This window comes from Oryza brachyantha, chromosome 12 (assembly GCF_000231095.2).
Source record: "Oryza brachyantha chromosome 12, ObraRS2, whole genome shotgun sequence".
In the NCBI taxonomy this organism is placed as follows: Eukaryota; Viridiplantae; Streptophyta; class Magnoliopsida; order Poales; family Poaceae; genus Oryza; species Oryza brachyantha.
The window spans coordinates 13,794,937-13,818,269 of NC_023174.2; the positions used below are offsets into that span (position 1 = coordinate 13,794,937).

Sequence of the window (23,333 nt, forward strand, 5' to 3'; positions counted from 1 at the left end):
GACAATATTCTTATGTCATATGGCTAAATAACGTTGCCACGTCATTATCGTTGCTCTAGCCAAATAACACTGTTATATTAGGCAGGATAGCGTGACAAAAAAGTTTTGGTCTGAAAATAGGTTGCATGAGAGTTTAGGCTTTTTAGTTTAAAAACATCACATCAAATTTTTGGACACCTAAATAAAACATTAAATATACATGAATATTAAAACTAATTACATATTTATAGGGAAAATCGTGAGACAAATCTTTTGAGCCTAATTATTACGTGATTAGCCATAAGTGCTACAGTAACCAACATGTGCTAATGGCTAATCATAAACTAATTAGGCTCAAGAGATTCGTCTCAAGATTTCTTTCGTAACCGTGCAATTAGTTTTTTAATTCATCTATTAATGCTTTATTTAGATGTCAAAAAATTCGATGTGATGTTTTTAAAAAAATATTTGGAAACTTGTTACGAGGTCTAAGCTAACCAATTTTCCCATATCTTTTTCTCAAAGCTGACGACACAGGTTGGCATTGGCAGCAAGGTAGATGGATAGAGACAGAGACAGGCCCTGTGTGGATCATCACAACAGAAAGAGAAAGATAGTGAGAGAAACAAAAATAAATAAGAAACAAACACAATGAGAAAACACCCAATAAATAAATTGCAATTATTTATCTTTTACAAAACTCCAAAAATTCAGATGCAAAAATTGAGGTACAGTATAGCCCTGAGGGGCAAGTGAGCAAAGCAGCCTCTTTTACGGTAGTATCTTAATGCCAAGCTCACCAATCACAAGAGAGAAGTCTCAAGAACAACTCACCAAGTCATCTCATTTCCCCATACCTCATTATTAATTTCTCTGTCTCCTCTATATTTTATTCTCTCTTTGTGTTTTATTTTTTTTATTTTTGAGAGAAAAAAATTCTTCTCTTTTGGGGATAGATTCCACACCAATTTGCTGTACTTGTCAAGGTAGAAGAAGCCAAGAACTGTTTCTGGAGAGGAAAAAGATCGATTTTTGGGTTGGTTGGGCGGAGAAATCCCAAGATATTGCAACTGGGGGATCTCGGGAGGAGGATTTGCTCGAGTTCTTGCTCCAATTTGGGCTCGAATCTGCCTCGGGAACCGCGAGGGAGAAAAAAAGGAGCAGCCTTTCGAGCTCGCAGTGGTCGGAGGGCGCGGCCTTGGAGCGGTCGGGAGGGGCGTGTGGCGTGGTGATGCCGCGGCGTGCTTGATTTGGTTGAGCGAGCGAGCTCGATTCGTGGGCGGCGGCGTGGCGTCGCCGGAGATGGGGTCCAGCGGCGAGGAGCTGCTCAAGAAGATCCGGGAGCTGGAGGTGGGGCAGGCGCAGCTCAAGCAGGAGATGTCCAAGCTCATCCCGCCCGTGGGCGGCGGCGGCGGAAGCAGCGCCGCGGAGCGGAGGAGGTCGCAGTCGGTGTCGCCTCGCCGCGGCGCGCCGCCGCTGCCGTCGACGCCGGCGAGGCGGCTGCCCGGGGCGTTCGAGGGGGGCCCGCGCGCCTGGGCGCGCGGCTCCGCGTCGTTCCCGCACTCGTCGCCGCTGCAGCGCGAGGGCCGTGCTGCCGGTGCCGCCGCGGTGGCCGCGGGCGGCGGGTTGACGGAGAAGCAGTACGCCAGGGCGCTGCAGTCGCTGGGGCAGTCCGTCCACATTCTTGACCTCGATGGGAGGATCATATACTGGTGAGATTTTCCAAGCTTTTCATTACTTCTTATTTTGTGCCGAAGAGAACGCATGCCAAATGTTTGGGGAAATGCCGTGTTGATGATGTATCCAGCTTCTAGTGATCCTAGTGTTGCTATGCTTAAATGAAGTGGTCATAAATACTTCGCGAATTGGCGTTCGAAATGTATCACCTTGAGATATAGGCTGTTTATCTCTTTGGACTTTGAAGAACTACTGACCCTAGAAGAGACTCTAAAGCATTTGATTTTGGTCTCTCATGCGTATGCGAAGTTACGTACTTGAAGGTATCTCTCATGCTTTTGGAGTGGTATCGAACCCTATGTGTGTCTTTTGGAGCAGTATCGAACCCTATGTGTCTAAGACTATATTTTTTTAGCCCTTGTTCAGTCAAATTAATTGAAATGTTGTATTGGATATCTGGATTTTAGCTTTGAAGTGCTTTTATAACTTTGGTATGGCATAACAAAGCGATAAGTCACTTTCTCCACTGTTGTTTGAGTTAGTGGCTCTAGATCAGTAGTCAAGATCTGAGCGCTACTCTGTCAAGTTAGCACTGCTTATATGTAATTGATATACAATGTTGTTTGAGGCATATTGCTTGTGGATCTAAAGCACTCCTTACATGTACATTATATCAGAAACATAGTTTGGTAAGCGCATGCATGCTCCTCAACTTTGCTACATAAGCATGACATTTGCTTGCAGTCTGCACTTGTGTACAGAACTTTTCTTATCCTTTGTCCACACTAAACCTCCCATTTACTATGATGTAGGAATCGATCTGCAGAGAAACTGTATGGTTATCCAGCATCAGAAGCACTTGGTCAGGATGGCCTCATGCTGCTGATTGATTCCTGTGATATTAATGTTGTAAATGACATCTTCCGACGCATTTCCTTGGGTGAGAGTTGGACCGGAAAGTTTCCAGTTAAGAACAAAGCAGGAGATAGATTTTCAGCCGTTACCACCAACACTCCTTTTTATGATGAGGATGGCAGTTTGGTGGGCATTGTTTGTGTTTCGACTGATTTGCGCACAATGGAGGAGATAGTCAGTAGCCCTTCAATCTCTGCAAGGCCCCATCCAGAATCATCTAGGCCCTTTTGTGAAGCTAGTTGCAGCAACAACAACCGCAAATCCAATTTATTGAGCAGAAGCCCATTTGACTCTCAGCAACCCTTGCAGTCTACTATTGCCTCCAAGATAACAAATTTGGTGAGTTTTTGTTCTCGCAAACATTAGATATAAATGTGAACTGCAATGAAATATTGTCTACATTTAGTATTTCTTCTTAGTTTGTGCTAGCATATTCCTTTTTGATTTTTAGATAACAACACAGGCTACGAAGGTCACAAATAAAGTTCGTTCTCGAGTCAGGACTGATGAGAATGGCATGGAGCGGGAAGGTGGTAGTGGTGAGAGTCATTGTTCAGATCGTGATACAAAGGAGGAGCCAACATCAACTGGAACAACTACGCCAAGAGGGGATGCACCACGTGGAGCCTTTGCTACCGAAGAGAATTCCCCTGGGAAATCCACCAAAGCAAACAGTGATGAATCAGAAGGAAAAATAGGGCTCCACAAGATCTTGAGTTCAAAGGCAGAGGCACTGCTGAACAAGAAAGGGATATCATGGCCTTGGAAGGGGCGGGAGAATGATGGACCTGATGTGAAGAATCAAGTGGCCTGGCCATGGTTGCATGGGGAGCAAGATAGCAGCCAGAATCATCAGAAATTTCCTGATTCTGCCATAACTCAAGATGGTCAAGGTGCTGAATATAACCAACCTAACAAAAACGAGGCATCAGGTTCCTGGTCCTCTTTCAACAATAACAGCACAAGTAGTGCAAGCAGCACGGGCAGTACTAATAGCAGTGCTCTTTACAAAGTAGATCATGAAGCGGACTGTTTGGATTATGAGATCCTGTGGGAAGACCTTGTCATTGGAGAACAAATAGGTCAAGGTAGTCCTTTCTCCTTTTTTGAATGCTTCCTTATAACCGTAGTAGATATTTGTATTGTATGGGAGTTTATTTTATGCACAGTTTCATAATTTCCATAGTACCTGTTCAAAGTTTGTCTTTTCTGCAAAAATTTATTTCAGAATAACTATGATGCTCTCCTCTTCATCTTGTAATAAAATCTATATCTGTTGCATAACCTCTTTATCAGACAACGTTTATCACTTGATCTTCTGTTATATCTAAACTCTAAAAAATGTTATTATCATTTTGTGGTCTTCGAGATGTGGTGTCCATCATTACTATTTATAGTTTTACCTTAGTATAAATTAGTAAAAGTACAATATCATGGAAATATTATTAGCTACAGTTATATTCACCATATAGGCATATACCCTTAACTTGTAATATCAAATTTAACTTCTTGTTTGTTGAATTTTGGTTTGAAGCTCTTAGTTATAACCTGAGTAGAACCAAACTATATAGTTGCTTTAACTTCTAATGAGAGCCTAGACCTTTGGGGTTTTTTGGATAGGATCAGCTTTAGTATGTTTTGAAATTTGCAATCAGAATTTCTAACTGACCAATCCCTAGGACTCCAACACTAGATGGAGTTACATTTCCCAAGTAGGATGCTATTGAACTTTCCAGACACTTATTAGGCTTGGACTCCTTTCAAGCTTCAAATAAGCCTCGTTAGTCAAGTTACTATATTTGGTTTGATTCCAGGATCTATCCTTGTCTAGCCTAAAAACTCTGGAGCTGAAGCTTTTTTTAGTGAAGCCATCATCTGATCAGTTGTTAAGTCGTATATTAAATTCAGAATTGGAAGTAGTGCAAGCATTAGTAAAATCATATTAACAATGAAAATGGACTCCAATTTGTAGTGGTTTATACTACATCCATTTCAAAATATAAACATTTCTAGGTTGTTTAGCATAGACTACGGAGATGTCAAAATATTTCCTTTTAGTCAGTAGTCACTTCCATGGTCAATTTTTGAATTTTGAATTGATTATATTCCCTTTCTAAGTATCTGATTGACTATGGAATTATTGGAATCATGGGAATTGGTCTAGAAATGCTTATATTGTGGCAAAAATTTGAATTCTAGAAATGCTTAAATTATGGAATGGAAGGAGTATTTGTTTGCTGAATGCCTTTTTAAACTGTGTCCTTTCAATGATCTGTGCAGGTTCGTGTGGAACAGTATATCATGCTTTGTGGTATGGCTCGGTATGTTCTACTGTTCCATTGTTGCATGAATAAATGATACCTGTTTGCTTTTGCTGATTAATTTCTTCTTATGTGGTATGTTTTTCAGGATGTGGCTGTTAAAGTTTTCTCTAAGCAAGAATATTCAGAAGAAGTGATACAGACCTTTCGACAAGAGGTAGATTTCCGTCTCTAGCTATAGCATCTGAAAATAAATCTTGTCTGTCTTGCCAGTTAACTTTCTTCCAGTTGTTTAATCTGATCAGCATCAAAATTGTGATGCTTTCTTCATAGTTCGAGAGGCTTCAAAAAACTTGGAAGTCTAAAGCCAGTTCAGGTTCTTAGGATTCCCATAAATCTATCATTGCCGTTGTTGCCAAGCATATTGATCTAAATAAATATAGAAATAAGTAAATAGCATAACATACCATTTTGTTTTGAATATTCTGATGTTGATTCTCAAACATAAAAACAAAACATGTTTTTGCTTGAGAAATTGTTACTTTCAGTTTAAATCTTCTGACTTCTTGAATGTATTGTCATCCTGCATCTGTGAAGGTATCCCTTATGAAGAAGCTACGGCATCCTAATATACTGCTCTTCATGGGTGCGGTTACATCTCCACAACGTCTCTGTATCGTAACAGAGTTCCTCCCGCGGTATTTTTCTTACCTTTTAAAAGCGTAGAGTCTGAATGACCTATCGGTTACTATCATGTGGTTATTGCTCTCTTGCAATGCTACTTGCTACCAGCAGCATATTCCAATGATAGTGATGGAAACAAGAGAGGAAAAAATTGAAGTGGGGGCATTCTTTTATCATGAATTGTGCAGTGTTTGACCTGGGATGAAAGCTTCGGTTCAGAGGAAAAATACTCTTTACAAATGTTTTTTCCTATTAGTACAACAGAAGTATTGCCTACCATAGTAGTAAATCAAGATTTTCAAAACTTTTTACTTGGATTGGTTCTATTTGTTGTTTAAATAGTCTGTGACTACCACCCAACCCTTTCTTCTACTCATGCAGAGTATTTAATCTAAGTCTCCTTTTTCATCACATTGTTTCTCAAATGCAGTGGAAGTTTGTTTCGCTTACTTCAAAGAAACAATACCAAGTTGGACTTGAGACGACGTGTTCACATGGCTTTAGATATTGTAAGTTCATTCAATTTGTGAAACAGAAGTAATATATGGATTTTTGTCATAGATCTTCATCAATAGAAGGTTTAGTACAAGATACCCTAAATGATAGGGCAACCAACGAAACATTTTTGGATTGCAGTGTCTAAGTGACATTGAGTAAATGCAAATATACGAGTTTGCCTTTTTTTTGTTACCAAAAGAATCTAAAAGGTGATTCTGCTGCATGAACTTGATTTTGTATTTTTGGAGACCATGTAGAAGCTGAATTGCAGCATTTCGTGTAATAAAAACCACACATGTTTCAGCGAATAGTTTGGGGCCAAATTGATTTTACTTCATATTAGAACTTCTTGTTTGCCTGTATATTAATAGTTTTTATTGCGTTCGACATATTTTTGCCACATATATATTTCATTAGTCATTGTTAGTTAATTTATTTTTTTAAAAAAATTTGCAGGCAAGGGGCATGAATTATCTTCACCATTCCAGCCCACCAATTATTCATCGGGATTTAAAATCATCCAATCTTTTGGTTGATAAGAACTGGACTGTGAAGGTAACGATAAAGTTAATTTGCATTCCAGACCTTTTTTGCTTTCTTTTTTGGCTTGCCTCCTCACATTCATCTGACTCAATCAGGTTGCAGACTTTGGTCTTTCACGTCTCAAGCGTGAAACATTCCTCACAACAAAAACTGGAAAAGGAACGGTAAGTATAAGCATGCATAATGTGATTAGCAGAAGAATTTCTCCTATTGATGTTGCCTTCATATCCAGCCACAATGGATGGCTCCAGAAGTGTTGCGGAATGAGCCTTCTGATGAGAAGTAAGTTGGGGACAGTCCCAATCAAAGTTCCTAGACCATGTTTGTAAAAAATGATTACTAATGCTTACCGTTGCTAAATGTAGGTCTGATGTTTATAGTTATGGGGTTATACTGTGGGAGCTCGTCACTCAGAAGATACCCTGGGAAAATCTTAATTCGATGCAGGTATGTTCTTTTGTTTATATTAAAATAAAAACTTATTTTAACCATATGTTCGGTTACAGTTATGACCACTATATTGTCAAGAGCAATATTTATTTTTAACAAAACAATTAATTAGGATGGATAGTTAACATAGATGTAAGAAATAAAATTAACCATGTTTGGTTGGTTAGATTTTTTTTCCTTCCATTTCGTATTTTCGGTACAACATGAGCTAAGAGATGGTGGTGGTGCATATGGATGTTGTATCAATGCTTAGTTGACTTCGTCTGTGCTTATCTCTTTAATAGTAATTGCTGGTATACTTATTCACGCATAAAATTGAACTTTGGGCTTGCAAGAAACAGTTCTTTTCTTTTTGAATTTGTAATTTTGTATACCAGAAATTTCCCAAGAGAGATATTTTACTGAGTGGCCCATCATGTTTGTGCATTATACTAACTCATTTCGTTTTTTTTTTTTTGAGATCATGTGCTGCTTTTAAATGTTTTGACGATGGTCATATTAATTTGTGAAACCGTTTCTTGCACAGGTCATTGGTGCCGTAGGTTTCATGAACCACAGGTTGGAGATTCCTAGTGAAACAGATCCTCAGTGGACATCACTTATCCTGAATTGTTGGGAAACGTATGCATTGCTTATTTTACGCCTTTGTTTTTACAGTTTATCAAAAGTTGATCTTTTTAAATTTGTGGCTTTTAATGGGCTTATTTTTCCCTGTTATGAACAGTGACTCGCAACTCCGGCCATCGTTCCAACAACTTCTAGAGAGACTTCGAGAACTGCAAAGGCAGTACAACGTCCAGACCCAGATGCAGCGAAATGCATCCGCCGCTGCGAAGAACAGCATTGAGGAATGAAGATCCCATACGAATGATCTATCAACGACAATTTCGCAGGCGGTACAGCGACATGCTTAGCCTGATCAGGATTCACAATCACACCTGTGTGGCTGCTGCTGCTGCTGCTGGTTGATACAAGCCATTGCTGAAGATTGTGCAGATGAGGAGCTGCCTCCTGTAATTCCCTGGCCTGAAAGTTCAGTTCCAACCTGCAGCAGCTTCAGAATCCTGACCAAGGTAGAGTAGTGAGCTGAGGCTGGCACTTCTGGTGAATTCTTCCATGACAACCCCTCCTGATTAACACCTTGTCGGATGTTGATCAAAGCTTGAATTCTGTAACACGAAGGCGATGATGATCGACAACCAAATTGTATTCAGAGTTGCTGGTCCTGATCATGCATGAAAGTTGCATCATCAGCATTGTAAGGTTCAACTTGTTTTTTTTTTTTGTTCTGCACTCTTCTGCTTCCTGTCACTGTAACCATGTTCTTCAGAGTCCAATGACAACCACATCATTCTTGCTGCTTCGATTATGGAGGGAAGAAATATGGAATTGTGCATTCAGTTTAACACTATTTAATTCCAGAGTAATTTGAATATTATCTAAGAAATGCCACGTCACCTTTTAGAGAAACCAAGTCGCAATATCATTTTTTTTATATCTGAGCATATGACTTTCGCTTTTAAGTATTTTATGAATTTTCTGATAAGAGATTACTTGTATATTTTAATAAACAGATTCTACTAGTTAAAGTTTGTAAAAATCAATGGTGTCAACAGTCAAGCATTTGAAAGTTTCTCCAAAAAAGTACTATTTTGAGCAAAAATAGTCTCCAAACCTATTTTGATTATGATTTTATGTTATAATATATATATATATATATAAAATAAACAAATATCTGGCTTTTATTTAAGTACTTTTAAAGACTAATCTTTACATGTATTCCTGGTGTTTTCAAGCTAAATATTTTACCAAAAGTTTGACATCAACCTTGTCGGAATTATGGATAGGAGGGAGTATCTATGAATTGAAGTAAATGACTGAACAGTAATTCAGGTGGAAATTTATCCCTAAACATAAACTTTGGAAATTCCAAGATAAATCACAAAGATTGTTCCACAGGCTTTGTTAATATTTCCGTGCATTTCCTAAATGGGCCTGCTATACTCAGCTGAGCGCCAGACTTACCATGGAGCACTTTGGCGCTCAGCTGAGTATATCTGGATGCATGTCATACCTAACACCTGCAAAATGTTCCTTTGTCTAGCTTTCCGAGATAGATTAAATATCAAGCAAACATGACAAGGGAGAAATAGAATGATAACCCACACTGTGACATTTGTCTGACACTAGAGACAATGGACCATATCATACTAAGATGCAAAGCAGCGACAAAATTATGGGCAAGGTTAAATCTATCAAGACAGGCCAACACGTCCAGCTCAATTATGGGCAAGGCATTTTCTGGAACCAGTAATTGAACAAAACAGTAGACCCAAGGGTATAGAACCAATTTGGTTCGCGGCATGCGCATACACACTTTGGAAAGCAAGGAACAATAGGATTTTTGACCAACACATACAGTTATTGTCAGAAATACTGACTACAAAATAAACCATCAATTTGTGGAGCCATCGCGCTAACTACGCAACCAAAAGAAACCAAAAGAAAGATGAACTAATGGATCAATCAATACCTCTAGACTTACCTCTTATTTTATTTCTTCGTGTTATCCTAAAAAGCTACAAGCTCCTCTTCTTGTACAAGTCTTCTTCTTCCTCTTCTCCCTGTAACTTCTACAAACCTGTAGCACTAACCCATTTTATCAATGAAATAGATATAAGGTAGAGTCTCCTCTGCCTTCTTGCTCAAAAAAAATAAAGATGGTTCGAGTAATTCAAGGGAAAAAAATATTTTAAGAACCATAGGCTTTTGCACATCTGCACTTTGTGTCTCTATCTTCTATATAGCTTTTTTTAATTATTAGTGTGATGTTACCACTGTAGTGCCCTAGATAATGTATTAATTTTTATGTTTTGCTTCATTGTCAGTTCAGACCTTTCTTACTGCATATCTTGTGTTCATTTGCTATTTGACAGGAAGAAGAACAGTGCTCTCATAGCTTCTATACTTGATCCCAGCGATGAGCTCTCCATCAAAGACAGCTCAAATGCTGGTGATGCTGTTTGGCATATTGTGTGGGGGGACAAAGGACAGAGGCTAAACTAAACAATGAGTACCAGTGTTTTTTATGTGAAATTTGGTATATTCTAGTACCTAAGATACTAAGAGGTATCAAATTTTATATAGAAAACAATAGTATCTCTTGGTACCTTCTCAAGGATGATAAAATTGCTTAAACAATGAGCGCAAGTTCGAGTTTCTCAACACCATTAGGTAAAAGAACAACTTACCTGATTGATTTGTTATCATGCTAGATTATTAATTTGAATATTCATATATGCGTTTTCATGGAAGCATGCATGCCCAAAGGTTGATCGTTCATTGTTTTCCTACACACAATCGCGGTCAGTTGCTACATATATATCAGTTTCTTAATAAGCAATATTTATACTGCAAACGACCTGACATTTTCTTTCTTGCCTGGTCAGTGGAGTTCCCTGGTACCTCGCCTCAAATGCCCCTGAACACATGACCGGCCGGCGACATGTTCCTCCTGTCCGACGCACACCGGCGATCTGCTGCAAGTGCAGGGCAAGGGGGTTCCTTAGGAGCAGCAGTTTAGCTGTCCCTGATGTCTCCTGTGTCCCAGGGCTCACCCAGAACGTCATCTCTCGCTGAACCAGCTCACTGACAGCGGCTTCGACGTTACTAATCTTCGACCCTGCTGACGGCTGCACCGTGGTCAGGAGGGATGACCCCCAGCAGCAGGCTGGTGGCAGGGCAGCTCACTCCGGCGGCCAGCTCTACCTCTGGACTGCTCCCAAAGAAACTGGCTAACCAACCATAGATGAGGAGAGATAGATAGAGTTCAGTTAGTTTTCTTTTGGTATCAATGTACACGGATTGTAGATAGGAATACTTTGTCTATATGAGCCTATGGTAAAGGTCACTTGTACTGTTAGTGGTCACTGCTAAACACTTGTGAGCACTTGGTTAATTACTTTGCTCACACCCACTTCTTCTTTTCCTGTTGCCACATGGATCATATCATGGATATGAGTGGGTGTACTTACTGGTTAATCACTGCTCAGCACTCTCCTGATATGTGTTCCTACTACGTTATATCATGGATGTGAGTATGTATGTGACTGCTGTTACTGTCCTGTCTTTATATTGGATGCCTGTATATATGGCTTGCATTGCTTAATTGATGCACGAGGACATGTGTTTTTAGTCAATCTTCTCTCAGGGTAAATATGGGTTTTACTTTACTCCCACTTCAGCTAGGATGACTTTGATTAACCGACCAGCCTTTGATAGAGATAATATAGATATTAGTTTTGTTTCACATTAGAAGATGTGTTGTTTTCTCTAGATTTATATAGATTTTAAGGATTTAAATACATATATATTCATGGATAAATCTAGCTAAAACATCTTATAATATATAACCGATGGAGCAGAATCAGATCTGATGTTTGTAACGGAAAAAAGAAACTGAAGTCACCTAATTCTGCATTCTTAGCTCGTGATGACATCCTGGTGCAAAGAACATCGTTCTCGTGTAGTCGTGTTAAAGGATTTTGATTAGTTGCAACGAGCAACATCAATTGGGATTTCGTTTTATATTATAAATTATTTTAATTTTATCTAGATTTATTGAGGAATCAATGCATATGTTTTATGTGTTTAGTTTCAATAATATAGTATCAAAACATTTTATAATATGAAATACTACATTGCTACCCGGCCCGTGACGGAGGACTACGTGTGACTGACTGTGTGATATTTTGCAAATGAAAGAAAAATGGAGTCTATACTCTCTCAAACTATTTCATGGAATAACTTAACTCTTAAACTGTTTCTTTTTTTTTGCTCGTTTTACCCTTACAATTAAAAACGATTCGTTTGACTACATAACAACATTATTTTTTCCCTTTTTCTCTATGCAAGTGGTATTTTAAGTTGAGACTTTCTAGGCCACTCCCAGTATCAGTCTAAAAGAACATTTTTATAACGCTTTTCTTGAACTTTAAAAATCTTGATATTTAAATAAGTCTTATGTGATTCCGATATAAGTAAACAACGGTTAAGAATCATAAAAAATGTTGAGACTTGAGACGTAAGTTGTAAATGCATGTATCATATTGCCGAACTTCCAGTGCTAAGGCCTTGATTAGTTTCCAAATTTTTTTTAAAAAACATCGCATCAAATCTTTGGACATCTAAATGAAGCATTAAACATAGATAAACCAAAAAACTAATTGCACAGTTATGTGAGAAATCGTGAGACGAATTTTTTAAGACTAATTAGTCCATGATTAGCCATAAGTGCTACAGTAACCAATATATGCTAATGACAGCATAATTAGGCTCAAAAGATTCGTCTCGCGGATTCCAAGCGAGCTGTGAAATTCGTTTTTTCATTTGTGTTCGAAAATTCCTTCCAACATTTGGTCAAACGTTCTATGTGATAATCTACCAAAAATTTTTGCCATCTAAACACCCCCTAAATAGGAGTATGGCTTATGGGCTCATTGGCAAGAGCAGGTATGGATGCAACTACCCAGAGTACGTAAAATGAGAAATGTCATTAGCATATGATTAATTAAGTAGTATCTATTTTAAACTTGAAAATGGAATAATATGATTCTTTTAACAACTTTTATATAATTTTTTAGAAAAGATATAATATTTAATAGTTTAAAAACGTGCGCACGGAAAAAGACAAGAGAATAGCCCATTGAGCATCTTGCGAACGCGCCTATATAATCAGACATAAAAAAAACCGAAGTGAAGCATTTCAATAGTCATGGTGTAAACAAAGCTAAAAACTTTAGGGGTGGAATAGTTCAAGGGGATAAAATTAACTTTTTTTCTTTGCAAATTAGCCGCTATTTCGGCATACTATATTTAAAAAAAATAATTTATAAATAAACTTTTACATATGTGTTATTAGTGATATAAAAGTAAAGACTGAAAAATAAACGATGATGGAAAAACCCTACAATCAACTCCAAATTTAAAGTTAAAATTTTAAATTTTTGCCTATAAGTATAAATATAAGCAAAAATAGATGTGAATGTAGTTTACAAAGAACTCGGTAATAAAACATCGCTAGTAATGGCAACGGCCAAAATAATTTTGCAAAAGGGCTCTTTGGGGCTTCGCCTTCGATTCATGGTGTTGTTTGAGAAGAGTAAGATTATTCGAAACCTTTGGTGAAAAGACAATTTCTTAAAATCTAGAAAACTAATTTTTTCTTAGCTTTAATTAGCATATTACCCGTACGTTGCAATGTGATCTTATTAAAAATATCATTAGTGTATTATTAAGTAGAGTTAATAAAGTGGTCTGATATATATGCTAAGTTATTTTTTAAAAAAAATAGGAGAGAGTTGGTGGTGGGATAGGTAGCAAATTCACCGCACCACATTTTAAAATTTTACAACTATATATTTTCACTACTATTTGAAAGAAATTCTAAATTTCTAAAAATGATATTTCATAAGACACTGTAGCTATTAGAACTCTCCAAACATTACCCTAAATTCTCTCCAGCGGCGAAACCTCCTCCCTCGGCTAGCTAGTCGGCTGCGTCTCAACTCCGGCGGGCGCTCGCCGTCGTCGAGGTTGCGGCTGAGATGGGCGCGGCCGTAGTAGTAGTAGCAGCAGGAGGAGGAGGAGCGGCGGTTCCTGCCGGCGCGCCCTTCCTCCTTGATCGCTTCTTCCCGCCGCGCCGCGTCGACGTCGGCATTCCCGACCGCCACCCGGGACGAGGCAGCGGCGGCTCCTGCTCGCCGCTAGCAGTCGCCGCCTTCGTGTCCGACATGCATCGCGGGGCTCCGTGGTTTGCTCCCCGGGAGCGGCGGGCGCGCAGCCGCAGCGTCGCCGCCGGCTAGCCGTCTCACTTGGCACGCAAGGTGAATTCTCTCTCACGGCGATCCCTTGTCTTTGTCAGCAATTGATCAGAGTCTAAATTAGTTCATCGAATCCCAAGAGTTTGTTTTTAAATTGTATACGATTACAGGATTTATCTCTTCTGAACCTGAGTTAGTCTATTAAGTGTGCAAATGAGGTTTCTTGGCAATTGCTGTTATTCGATTATACCTAAACCTTCTTTTTTTTTAAAAAAGGCATTTTTTTAATTTCTAATGAAAGAGTTGATGCAGCCTACGAAGCAGTCGGATTGCACAGCCTGCTAAACAGTGAAGCTAGCCGCCAAGATTTCGATTCCAAGAGATCATTATCTCCTTTTGCAAAGGCTAGATTTTTCAGCAAGATGTCGTTCTGGTGGATGAATCCATTGATTAAGAAGGGTTATGGGACGCCTCTTGAAGAGACAGACATACCTTCTTTGGATGTTGAGGATGAAGCAGGCACACAATACACAATGCTCATGAACAAAATCAATGCCAGCCAATCATCTCTTTCCTGGGCAATCGTCTCGTGCTACAAGAGGGAGATTTTAGTTTCTGGGTTCTTTGCATTGCTCAAGGTACTCACTCTGTCTGCTGGTCCATTATTCCTCAAGGAGTTTATCAATGTATCTTCAGGGAAAGAAGCTTTCAAGCATGAAGGTCATGTTATAGTTCTTGGACTTCTTTTCTCCAAATGCCTAGAATCACTAGCCCAGAGACAGTGATATTTTCGCACGCGAAGAGTGGGTATCCAAGTGAGGTCACTCTTGTCAGCTGTAATTTACCGAAAGCAGCAGAAATTATCATGTTTTGCAAGCACAACACATTCTTCTTGGGAGATAATGAACTATCTCATAGTGGACGCATACAGGGTTGGGGAATTCCCTTTCTGGTTCCATCGGACATGGACTACAGGACTACAGCTTGGTATTGCCTTGACAGTACTGTACAATGCTGTTGGTCCTGCAACAATAGCATCTGTTTTTGTTATAGTGCTGACTGTTCTATTGAATGCTCCTCTAGCCAAGGAACAGCAAAATTTTCAAAATAAACTCATGGAAGCTCAAGATCTGAGGTTGAAAACCATGTGTGAGTCACTTGCAAACATGAAGATCTCGAAGCTTTATGCATGGGAAAACCATTTCAAGGGTGTTATAGGAGAATTTAGGGAGTTGGAGCTGAAATGGTTGTCAGCATTTCAGCTGGGAAAAGCATATACTAGTGTTCTCTTCTGGGCATCACCTGCACTTGTTTCAGCTGCAACATTTTTAGCATGCTACTTTCTAGGAGTTCCACTTGAACCCATCAATGTATTTACCTTTGTAGCTGCACTGCGTCTCGTGCAGGACCCTATCAACCATATTCCAAATGTCATCGGCTCTGTAATTCAAGCAAGGATTGCCTTCTCGCGGATAAACGAATTTTTGGGTGCATCTGAGCTACAAAAGGATCAAGTTTGGATGGAGTATGGTGCACTTAGCCAGTATCCTATATTGATTAAATCTGTCTGTTTCTCGTGGAATAGCTCTGAAAATTCTAATCTGAGGAATATTAATTTGATGGTGAAATCAGGAACAAAGTTAGCAATTTGTGGTGAGGTTGGTTCTGGAAAATCATCTCTTTTGGCAGCTATTCTGGGAGAAGTTCCAAAGACAGATGGAGTGGTATATTGTTGCTGTTCCCTATATCAAATTTATCATACTGTTATTAACCTCCTTTTCTACCATCAACTTATGTATATATATGACATTCTTGTAACATGGTTATACGTTTATGATGTACTCTATTTTGTTGCAATATGAACTAACTTGTAGTCAATGCAATTTCATTAAACTTCACCACTTTGTTTGATTTTTGTTTTCGATTAATGAAATGCTAGTTTTATTTGTTACCGGTATGCCCATATGTGTAAGCTGTTATATTTCCTTTCTAATTAAACACTAATTTAATTTGTTGAGCATAATTGCAGGTTCAAGTTTGTGGTAAAACAGCATATGTTTCTCAGGACGCATGGATCCAAACAGGATCTGTGCAGGACAATATACTTTTTGGTTCTACCATGGACAAGCCAAGATATGAAGAGACTCTTAAGCTGTGTTCACTGCTGCATGACCTCAAAATTTTACCCTTTGGGGACCTTACTCAAATTGGGGAAAGAGGAGCAAATCTTAGTGGAGGGCAGAAGCAACGCATCCAATTAGCTCGAGCATTGTATCACGACGCAGATATTTATCTCTTAGATGACCCTATCAGCGCCGTTGATGCACATACTGCTACATTTCTTTTTAATGTAAGTTGGCTGTTGGCAGGCTTCTGAGTTAAGTTGCATGCATTCTGGGTTATCTAAAGTTCAGTTTTATTGCAGGAATATGTGATGGGAGCTTTGTCAGAAAAGACTGTTCTGCTAGTAACACATCAAGTGGAGTTCTTGCACGCATTTGATTCTGTTCTAGTAAGTATTTAGCCTTTCTTGAACAATTTGCATTCTGATACCATCGATGCCACAATAATCACATATAATATGTTCTAGTAACTTAGTAAGTACTCATGCATTGTTGAGCAATTTACATTTTGATACTGTCATGATGCTTCAATAATCAAATATAATTAGTTTCAAAAAATAATCACATATGATCGTGTCCGTTTCGTTATTCTCCCATCCACCCTTGAATCATTTACTTGCAAAAAAAAGTATTAGAGGGGCTTATAGAGTAATTTTAGCTTTTGCTAGTCACTTGTTAGTGCATGCACTTCTTATCATGGTTGCCTTTTTCTCTTTCACATTTCCCTTGTATTTGACTTGCATTTGTTATTTTTCAAAGTACTCTCTTGTAATACTACAATTTGTATCTAACATATATATTGACTAAAGTTATATTTGTTCACTAATATATATGACTACTGTACAATGAGAGATTTGATTTGCTTAAGTCTATTGGGCTAATTGCAAGATGTACCTTTTGGTTCTTGGATTAATGAAATATGATGCACAACGAACTCTGGTTACTTTGCTCCTTTGTTAACACAGTAAGCTGTTTTTTGTTGCAGTTAATGTCCCAAGGACAGATTGTACATGCTGCTTCTTATCAAGAGCTCCTATCATCTTCCAGAGAATTCCAGAACCTTGTGAATGCTCATAAAGGTGCCGCCAACTTTCCAAATGTTAACATGATGGATAACAATGGAGATAAGTGCTCCTTCAAAAGGGAGAACGTTGTTGTTTATGATGAAGGAAAAGAATCCATCAAAAAGGCAGAATCTAGTCAAGTGATTAGAAGAGAAGAGAGGGAAATTGATGACACTCGTCTGAAGCCTTATTTGATGTATTTGGGCCAGAATAGGGGCTACATGTATTCTATTCTTGTTGCTATAGCTAACATTGCTTTCACATCTGGGCAATTAGCACAGAATTCATGGCTTGCAGCCAATGTCCAAAATCCCAGTGTAAGCACATTGAATCTGGTTCTGGTGTATATGGCCATTGGAATTTGTTCGGTCATTTTCTTACTATTTAGGGCTCTGTTAGCAGTTGATCTTGGTCTACAGACATCAAGGTCTTTATTTTCCCAACTACTTACTGCCCTATTTCGTGCGCCATTGTCTTTCTTTCATTCCACTCCAATTGGAAGGATACTTAGCCGAGTAAGTAATCAACATTGGATGAAATCTTATCTATCAACCCAATTTGATATTTTGATTCATGATGATTTTATTTATGTGGCAACTAATATGTTCTTTATTTCAGGTATCTTCTGATTTAAATGTAATTGATCTTGATGTCCCACTCACTTTATCTTTCAGTATTAGTGCCACACTAAATGCATATATCAATTTGGGTGTATTATGTTTCTTTACCTGGCCAATTTTGTTTGTTGTTGCACCCGTAATCGTTACGGCTATCAGATTGCAGGTCAGTTTGTTTAATATTTGTTTTTTATGACCTAGTCTTTCTTGATGAATTTAGAAAATCACTTCATATTAATAGTCTTGATGAAATATTGTACTGCAGAGATATTACTTAGCCTCTTCAAAGGAATTGATGAGGATCAATGGCACTACAAAGTCTCTTATTGCCAATCACCTTGCTGAATCAATTTCAGGAGCAGTTACAATAAGAGCCTTTAAGCATGAAGAACGTTTTTCTGCAAAACTTTTGGAGCTTATTGACAATAATGCAAGCTCAGCATTTCACTGTTTTGCTGCAACTGAGTGGTTGACTCAACGCTTGGAGATAATGGCTGCTGCTATTCTTTCGTCATCTGCTTTTGTCATCACTCTTCTTCCACAAGGAACTTTAAGTTCCGGTGAGATCAAAGAAACACTATCATAGCGAATGTTATAGTTAGTTAACTCCCTCTTTGTCCATATGCAATCATACAGTTTACATTATTCATGCAGTTCTTCATCATATAAAGCTCATAATTGTCAATTTTTGTCTTCACTTTTACAGGTGTTGCAGGGATGGTGTTTTCTTATGGTCTTTCACTAAACATGCTATTCCTCTTCTCCATTCAAAATCAGTGTTCGCTTGCAAACCAAATAATCTCTGTTGAAAGGCTAAGCCAGTTCATGGATATTGTGAGTGAAGCACCGGACATTGTAGAAGATAATCAACTACCGGATGATTGGCCCTCAGTTGGTAAGATGGTATTTGATGATTTGGAGGCAAGTGTGGACAAACTAATTTCTAATGCATTATCAATGAACTTTATCAATAATGACTTCATCAGATCAAGTGTTCATAATCATATTTTGAAAGATGAAAAAGCAAACTTCTTCTGCATACTCCAAAAGCGTGATCAATATTTATTTCAGCAGGTTAAATATATTCAAGATGCTTCTCCAGTACTGAAGGAATTTCTTGCACATTTCAAGGTGGGGATAAAATTGGGATAGTTGGTAGAATAGGAAGTGGGAAGACAACTTTGATAAATGCAATTTTTCGGCTTGTTGAGCCTTCTGGAGGAACAATAATCATTGATGATCAAAACATTGCAACAATGGGCTTACATGACTTACGATCTCGAATTGGTCTTATTCCTCAAGATCCTATACTTTTCAATGGTTCCATAAGATACAATTTGGATCCTCAAGGGCGTTTCTCAGACAAACAAATCTGGGAGGTAGGTACTTCATATGTAGTAATTAAATTTTGATATTTATATTTTTTCAATGATGTACAATTAACTTTGAAAACAACACATAAATCTATCTTTGACCGATTTTCTATTAAAATTTCTATAATAAATAAATAAATATTTACTCCTTTACAGTTTATGACTCATCTATACATGTTGTGCTAGTAATTTCAAACTACATTTTTAAAAAGTATTAATAGTCAAAGTTTTAAAAGTTTGATCACATAATTGTCCAAAACGATAAAATTACGGAAGTGAGGGAGTAAGGCATGCTCAGTTTCTCACAAAGTCACATCGATCTGTAAGTTACTTTATTGATCGACGAAACAATCTAATTTTCTCTGTAGGAAATGATGCTTAAAGATTTCAAACTATATACCCAAGATAGAATGCTTCTAAGGCCGTGTCTTTTGCCAGTTTAGTAACCGGTGCATAAAACGTAGCAGCAAATTAGCATATATAAAAAACTTAAAAATATATTCACATGAATTTTTTAAAAAAAATTTCTATTAGAAAATTTTAGTAGAAAACACACTGTTTAGCAGTTTGGGAAATGTGCTGGTGAAAAACAGGAAATATGGGTTAGTAAACTAAGCTAAAGAACACAGCCTAAGTGATCGGACATTTGTTGTCCTCTTGGGTGCTATTTTAATTAAAGTTAGTTAATATACATTTGTATATCTCTTTGTTGACAAAATATGTAATGAAATGCATCACTTCTTGAATGCTATTGGACTCTCCTATATATGCTCAAGAAGTACCTTGCAAGCCTTACCTGTGTAACCAATATACTGAAATTTGCCTAGAAAGAAATCTCACAAGTTCAGGTTTGGAACCTTAGATTAACAGAAAGAAAGCATTGTTCCTTTTTCACAATTTAAGTAATAGTTCCCCAGTTCCCTTTCTCACCATAAATAGTTTATTCAAAGCTAAATAGGTACTTCTACATTCATGATTGGCAAGGTTCTAGGAAAATGTCAACTTGATGAAGTAATCAAGGAGAAGCGAGGGTTGGATTCACCTGGTGTGTGTTTTCACTTCATTCCCAGTTCTGCATATAAACTTGTTTCACTTTCTTTTGAAAACTACAAACAGTTCCATTTTTGTAATGCATTTCCCTTTTTTGTGTCCAACAGTTGTGGAAGGAGGATCAAACTGGAGCATGGGCCAACGGCAGTTACTTTGCTTGGGTCGTGTCCTACTGCGAAGAAGCCGCATCTTGATCCTTGATGAGGCTACCGCATCAATTGATAATGCAACTGATGCTGTCATCCAGAAAATCATCAGGACAGAATTCAAAGACAGCACCGTCATTACGATTGCACATCGGATTCCAACAGTGATGGACTGCACCAGGGTTCTTGTTGTTAATGATGGTAAGAATGCATCTAAAAGGTCATTGATGTTTTCATGGATTGGGTTTGAACCGTAGAAATGATTTTTGGGGAAAAAAAATCTCCAAAAGTCATGCTATATCAATCATTTTCTATAATAGACTATATGGAAAGCTGAAAAATTTGCATGAGACAATTTTTCTTTGGGTACAAATTAATGTAAGCATCTGCTTTTCCATCCTGTATTCTCTTCCCTTGAAGTATACCCATGTGTCCACCATTAAACTAGAAAGAGAACTCTTATGCAGGGAACATAAAACATGCTAGAAGGTTGCTCTGTCATATATCTGCACAACTTATGTCCTATGAATGTTTCATTCAGCCATTCATAGCCATGCTAAATTGCTAATCTCCTGCAGGGAAAATGGTCGAGTATGATCAGCCTCAAAAACTGATGGAGACTGAAGGATCCTTCTTCAAGGAACTCATCAATGAATACTGGCTGCAAATATCAAGAGCAGGCTTGTAGAGAATCTCCTCTTGAAGAGATGTTTGGGAGAGTTGAGAGCCCCCCTTTCTCCAGGGGTATCCACTGCATCATTCTCTATGCATTCAGAAGAACACTGTTAGAACAATCCAAAACTTATCCAGCCAACCATTTCTGCTGCTGGGAAATGTTCAGTGCAGACCATGAATCCCATACTAATCCACACTATCCTATCCAGGGTTTGCAAAATAATCGCGGAGGAGGCCGAAACCGTGACAGGTGGAGGTTCGATAATCACAATTATCGCTATAAAACCATGGAAATTTGAACCCAAACATTTGAAAGTAATCGTCATGGTTTTTGGGGGAGAAACCGCACGGTACCGAGAGATAACTATTACGAGATTTTTTGGGTTTGTTAGATTCATCCATTTATCAATACATATACTTTATATATGTGTCTAGATTTATTAGCACATATATAGATCTAGATAATGTTAGAAAGTCTCGTAACGTAGAACGGACAGAATAAATGTTATAGCTAGCTTGAACACAAGAATTAATAAACTCTGTGAGAGAGACATATGTGTCTTGCATTAATCATAAGAGCTAATTACTATATAGGTGGGCTAAGAGAAGACTACAAAGAGTCTTATAGCCAGCTTATTGGCTATATTATTAGCCTTGCTCTAATAGCTAATTCATAGTAGCTATCTATACTTGTTATATACACATTGTGTCTTAAAGTTTGTGCTGACACTAGCTATAAATCTATAGCTCACTACTCTTCTCTCTCCTCTTTTATCTTTTTAAAATATGTTTATAACAAGTTTATAGTTTGTGCGTGTCATCACGTCTCAGAGAATCTGGACCTACTTAGCAATCTTTCACCTGTATCTGATTGTTGGGTTCAACCCATGCATGTCACCTGAACATCTACCTTTCCCAGCATTGGCTCGTGGGTCTGTGAATCGCAATGGGATAATTAATTCTTGATGATGTAGTTTGGTATGTTCCAGACATGATAAACATTGTCTCGATCAGTCATCTTGGTGCACAAGGTTTGCGCCGTGATTCTCCTACAGATGGTTGGACCTTTAAGCGTTTTGATGGGTCTGTGGCTGGGCAGGCTCATGTACATCGGACTACATTTCTTGCGATGGACTTCATCAACACCAGTACTAGGTATGAGATATACTCTGACTGTGCATCCAGGATTCGATCTATATTTGAAGCACAAGTTTATTAGCATGAGAACATTGATTATTTATTATTTATTACTATTCCTACATGGAAAAATCATTGAGACCCTCCAAACCCCTGAGAAGTATATGAGATGGATTGCTTCACTCAAAGTAGTTTGAAGTGATCGTAGGTCTTACCGTACCATACAACACAGTACAGTATACCTGAAATTTTTTCTTGGAGAAATATTTACTATGGAATCAGGCTGAAGCAACACGCACTTTTATGATATAGTCACTATGGAATTCTTTCTCGGAGAACACAGTGCATACGCTAAAGCGTCCGGATCCTCTGCAGTAATGCAAAGAAGCACTGTTCATGTGAGGAGACCAGTAAATCAATGCCATAAATAATACAGAAAATACTGTAGCAACAATAATCCAAAATACTTTTTGATATTGTAATGATAAATCTTAGCCATTCGTTTTGATCCAACGGTTGAGTGGTATACCAAATGCACCGTAATGTAGCCTCCTTTAGTAGCACCATGCTACTGCAGGGGATCCCGTTCCGCTAATATGGTATTGTTACACACTTTTATTACTGTGTTCAAGCTGAAGGATTTTGATCTGCTACTCTGAAGTCAATCAAGTAGAGAAAGATTCTGCCGGTATGGATACTGCACTGCTGATGTGTAGTGCTGTGTGATGTGCACACGAATGACTTTATGGTGTAGCAATGCAGAGCAGACATATATGTCTGGATGCTTGAATTGTGAAAGCCTGTTCAATCCTACGTTAACTGTTGAGAACTTCAGTATATTCCTTTTGGATAGAATTTGCAAAACTGAACTTGTGAAAATTATTCTATAAGAGCAGGTACAATAGCAAGCTATAAACTGGCTGTAAACATATTTTAATGAGATAAGAGAGAAAAGAGAAGAGCAATGTGCTACAGATTTGTAGCCAGCTACAGCATGAACTCAACACAGTATGTGTATAACAGGTGGGACATGTTAGTATATGGTTTATAGGTAACTATTGTATGAATTGACTATTAGATTGGTTATACAGGAATTGGAGCTAACTTGCTCTAACTATATACTATTGTATGAATTGACTATTAGATTGGTTATACAGGAATTGGAGCTAACTTGCTCTAACTATATATATGATGTATGTCCTCAATTGCCATCAGGTTGGAGGGTATATAGGGCCTGTTTAGTTCTCAATTTTTTCCACGAGCATACATCAAATTTTTGAACGTCTAAATAGAGCATTAAACATAGATGAAAAAAATAAT

At 38.1% G+C, this 23,333-nt stretch overlaps 1 protein-coding gene and 1 pseudogene across 1 annotated transcript; both read left to right on the forward strand.

The window, feature by feature from the left end:
- Positions 1-760: 760 nt before the first annotated feature.
- On the forward strand, positions 761-8,371 carry LOC102707456 (probable serine/threonine-protein kinase SIS8). Its single transcript, XM_040529424.1, has 13 exons — positions 761-1,691; positions 2,469-2,910; positions 3,035-3,659; positions 4,852-4,892; positions 4,981-5,049; positions 5,430-5,530; positions 5,947-6,025; positions 6,471-6,569; positions 6,653-6,721; positions 6,790-6,839; positions 6,923-7,004; positions 7,534-7,628; positions 7,732-8,371. The coding sequence occupies exons 1-13, from the start codon at positions 1,282-1,284 to the stop codon at positions 7,859-7,861; spliced, it is 2,292 nt and encodes a 763-aa protein (XP_040385358.1). The 5' UTR covers positions 761-1,281; the 3' UTR covers positions 7,862-8,371.
- Positions 8,372-14,250: 5,879 nt separating this feature from the next.
- LOC102721035 lies at positions 14,251-21,226 on the forward strand (annotated as a pseudogene).
- The last annotated feature ends 2,107 nt before the right edge of the window (positions 21,227-23,333 follow it).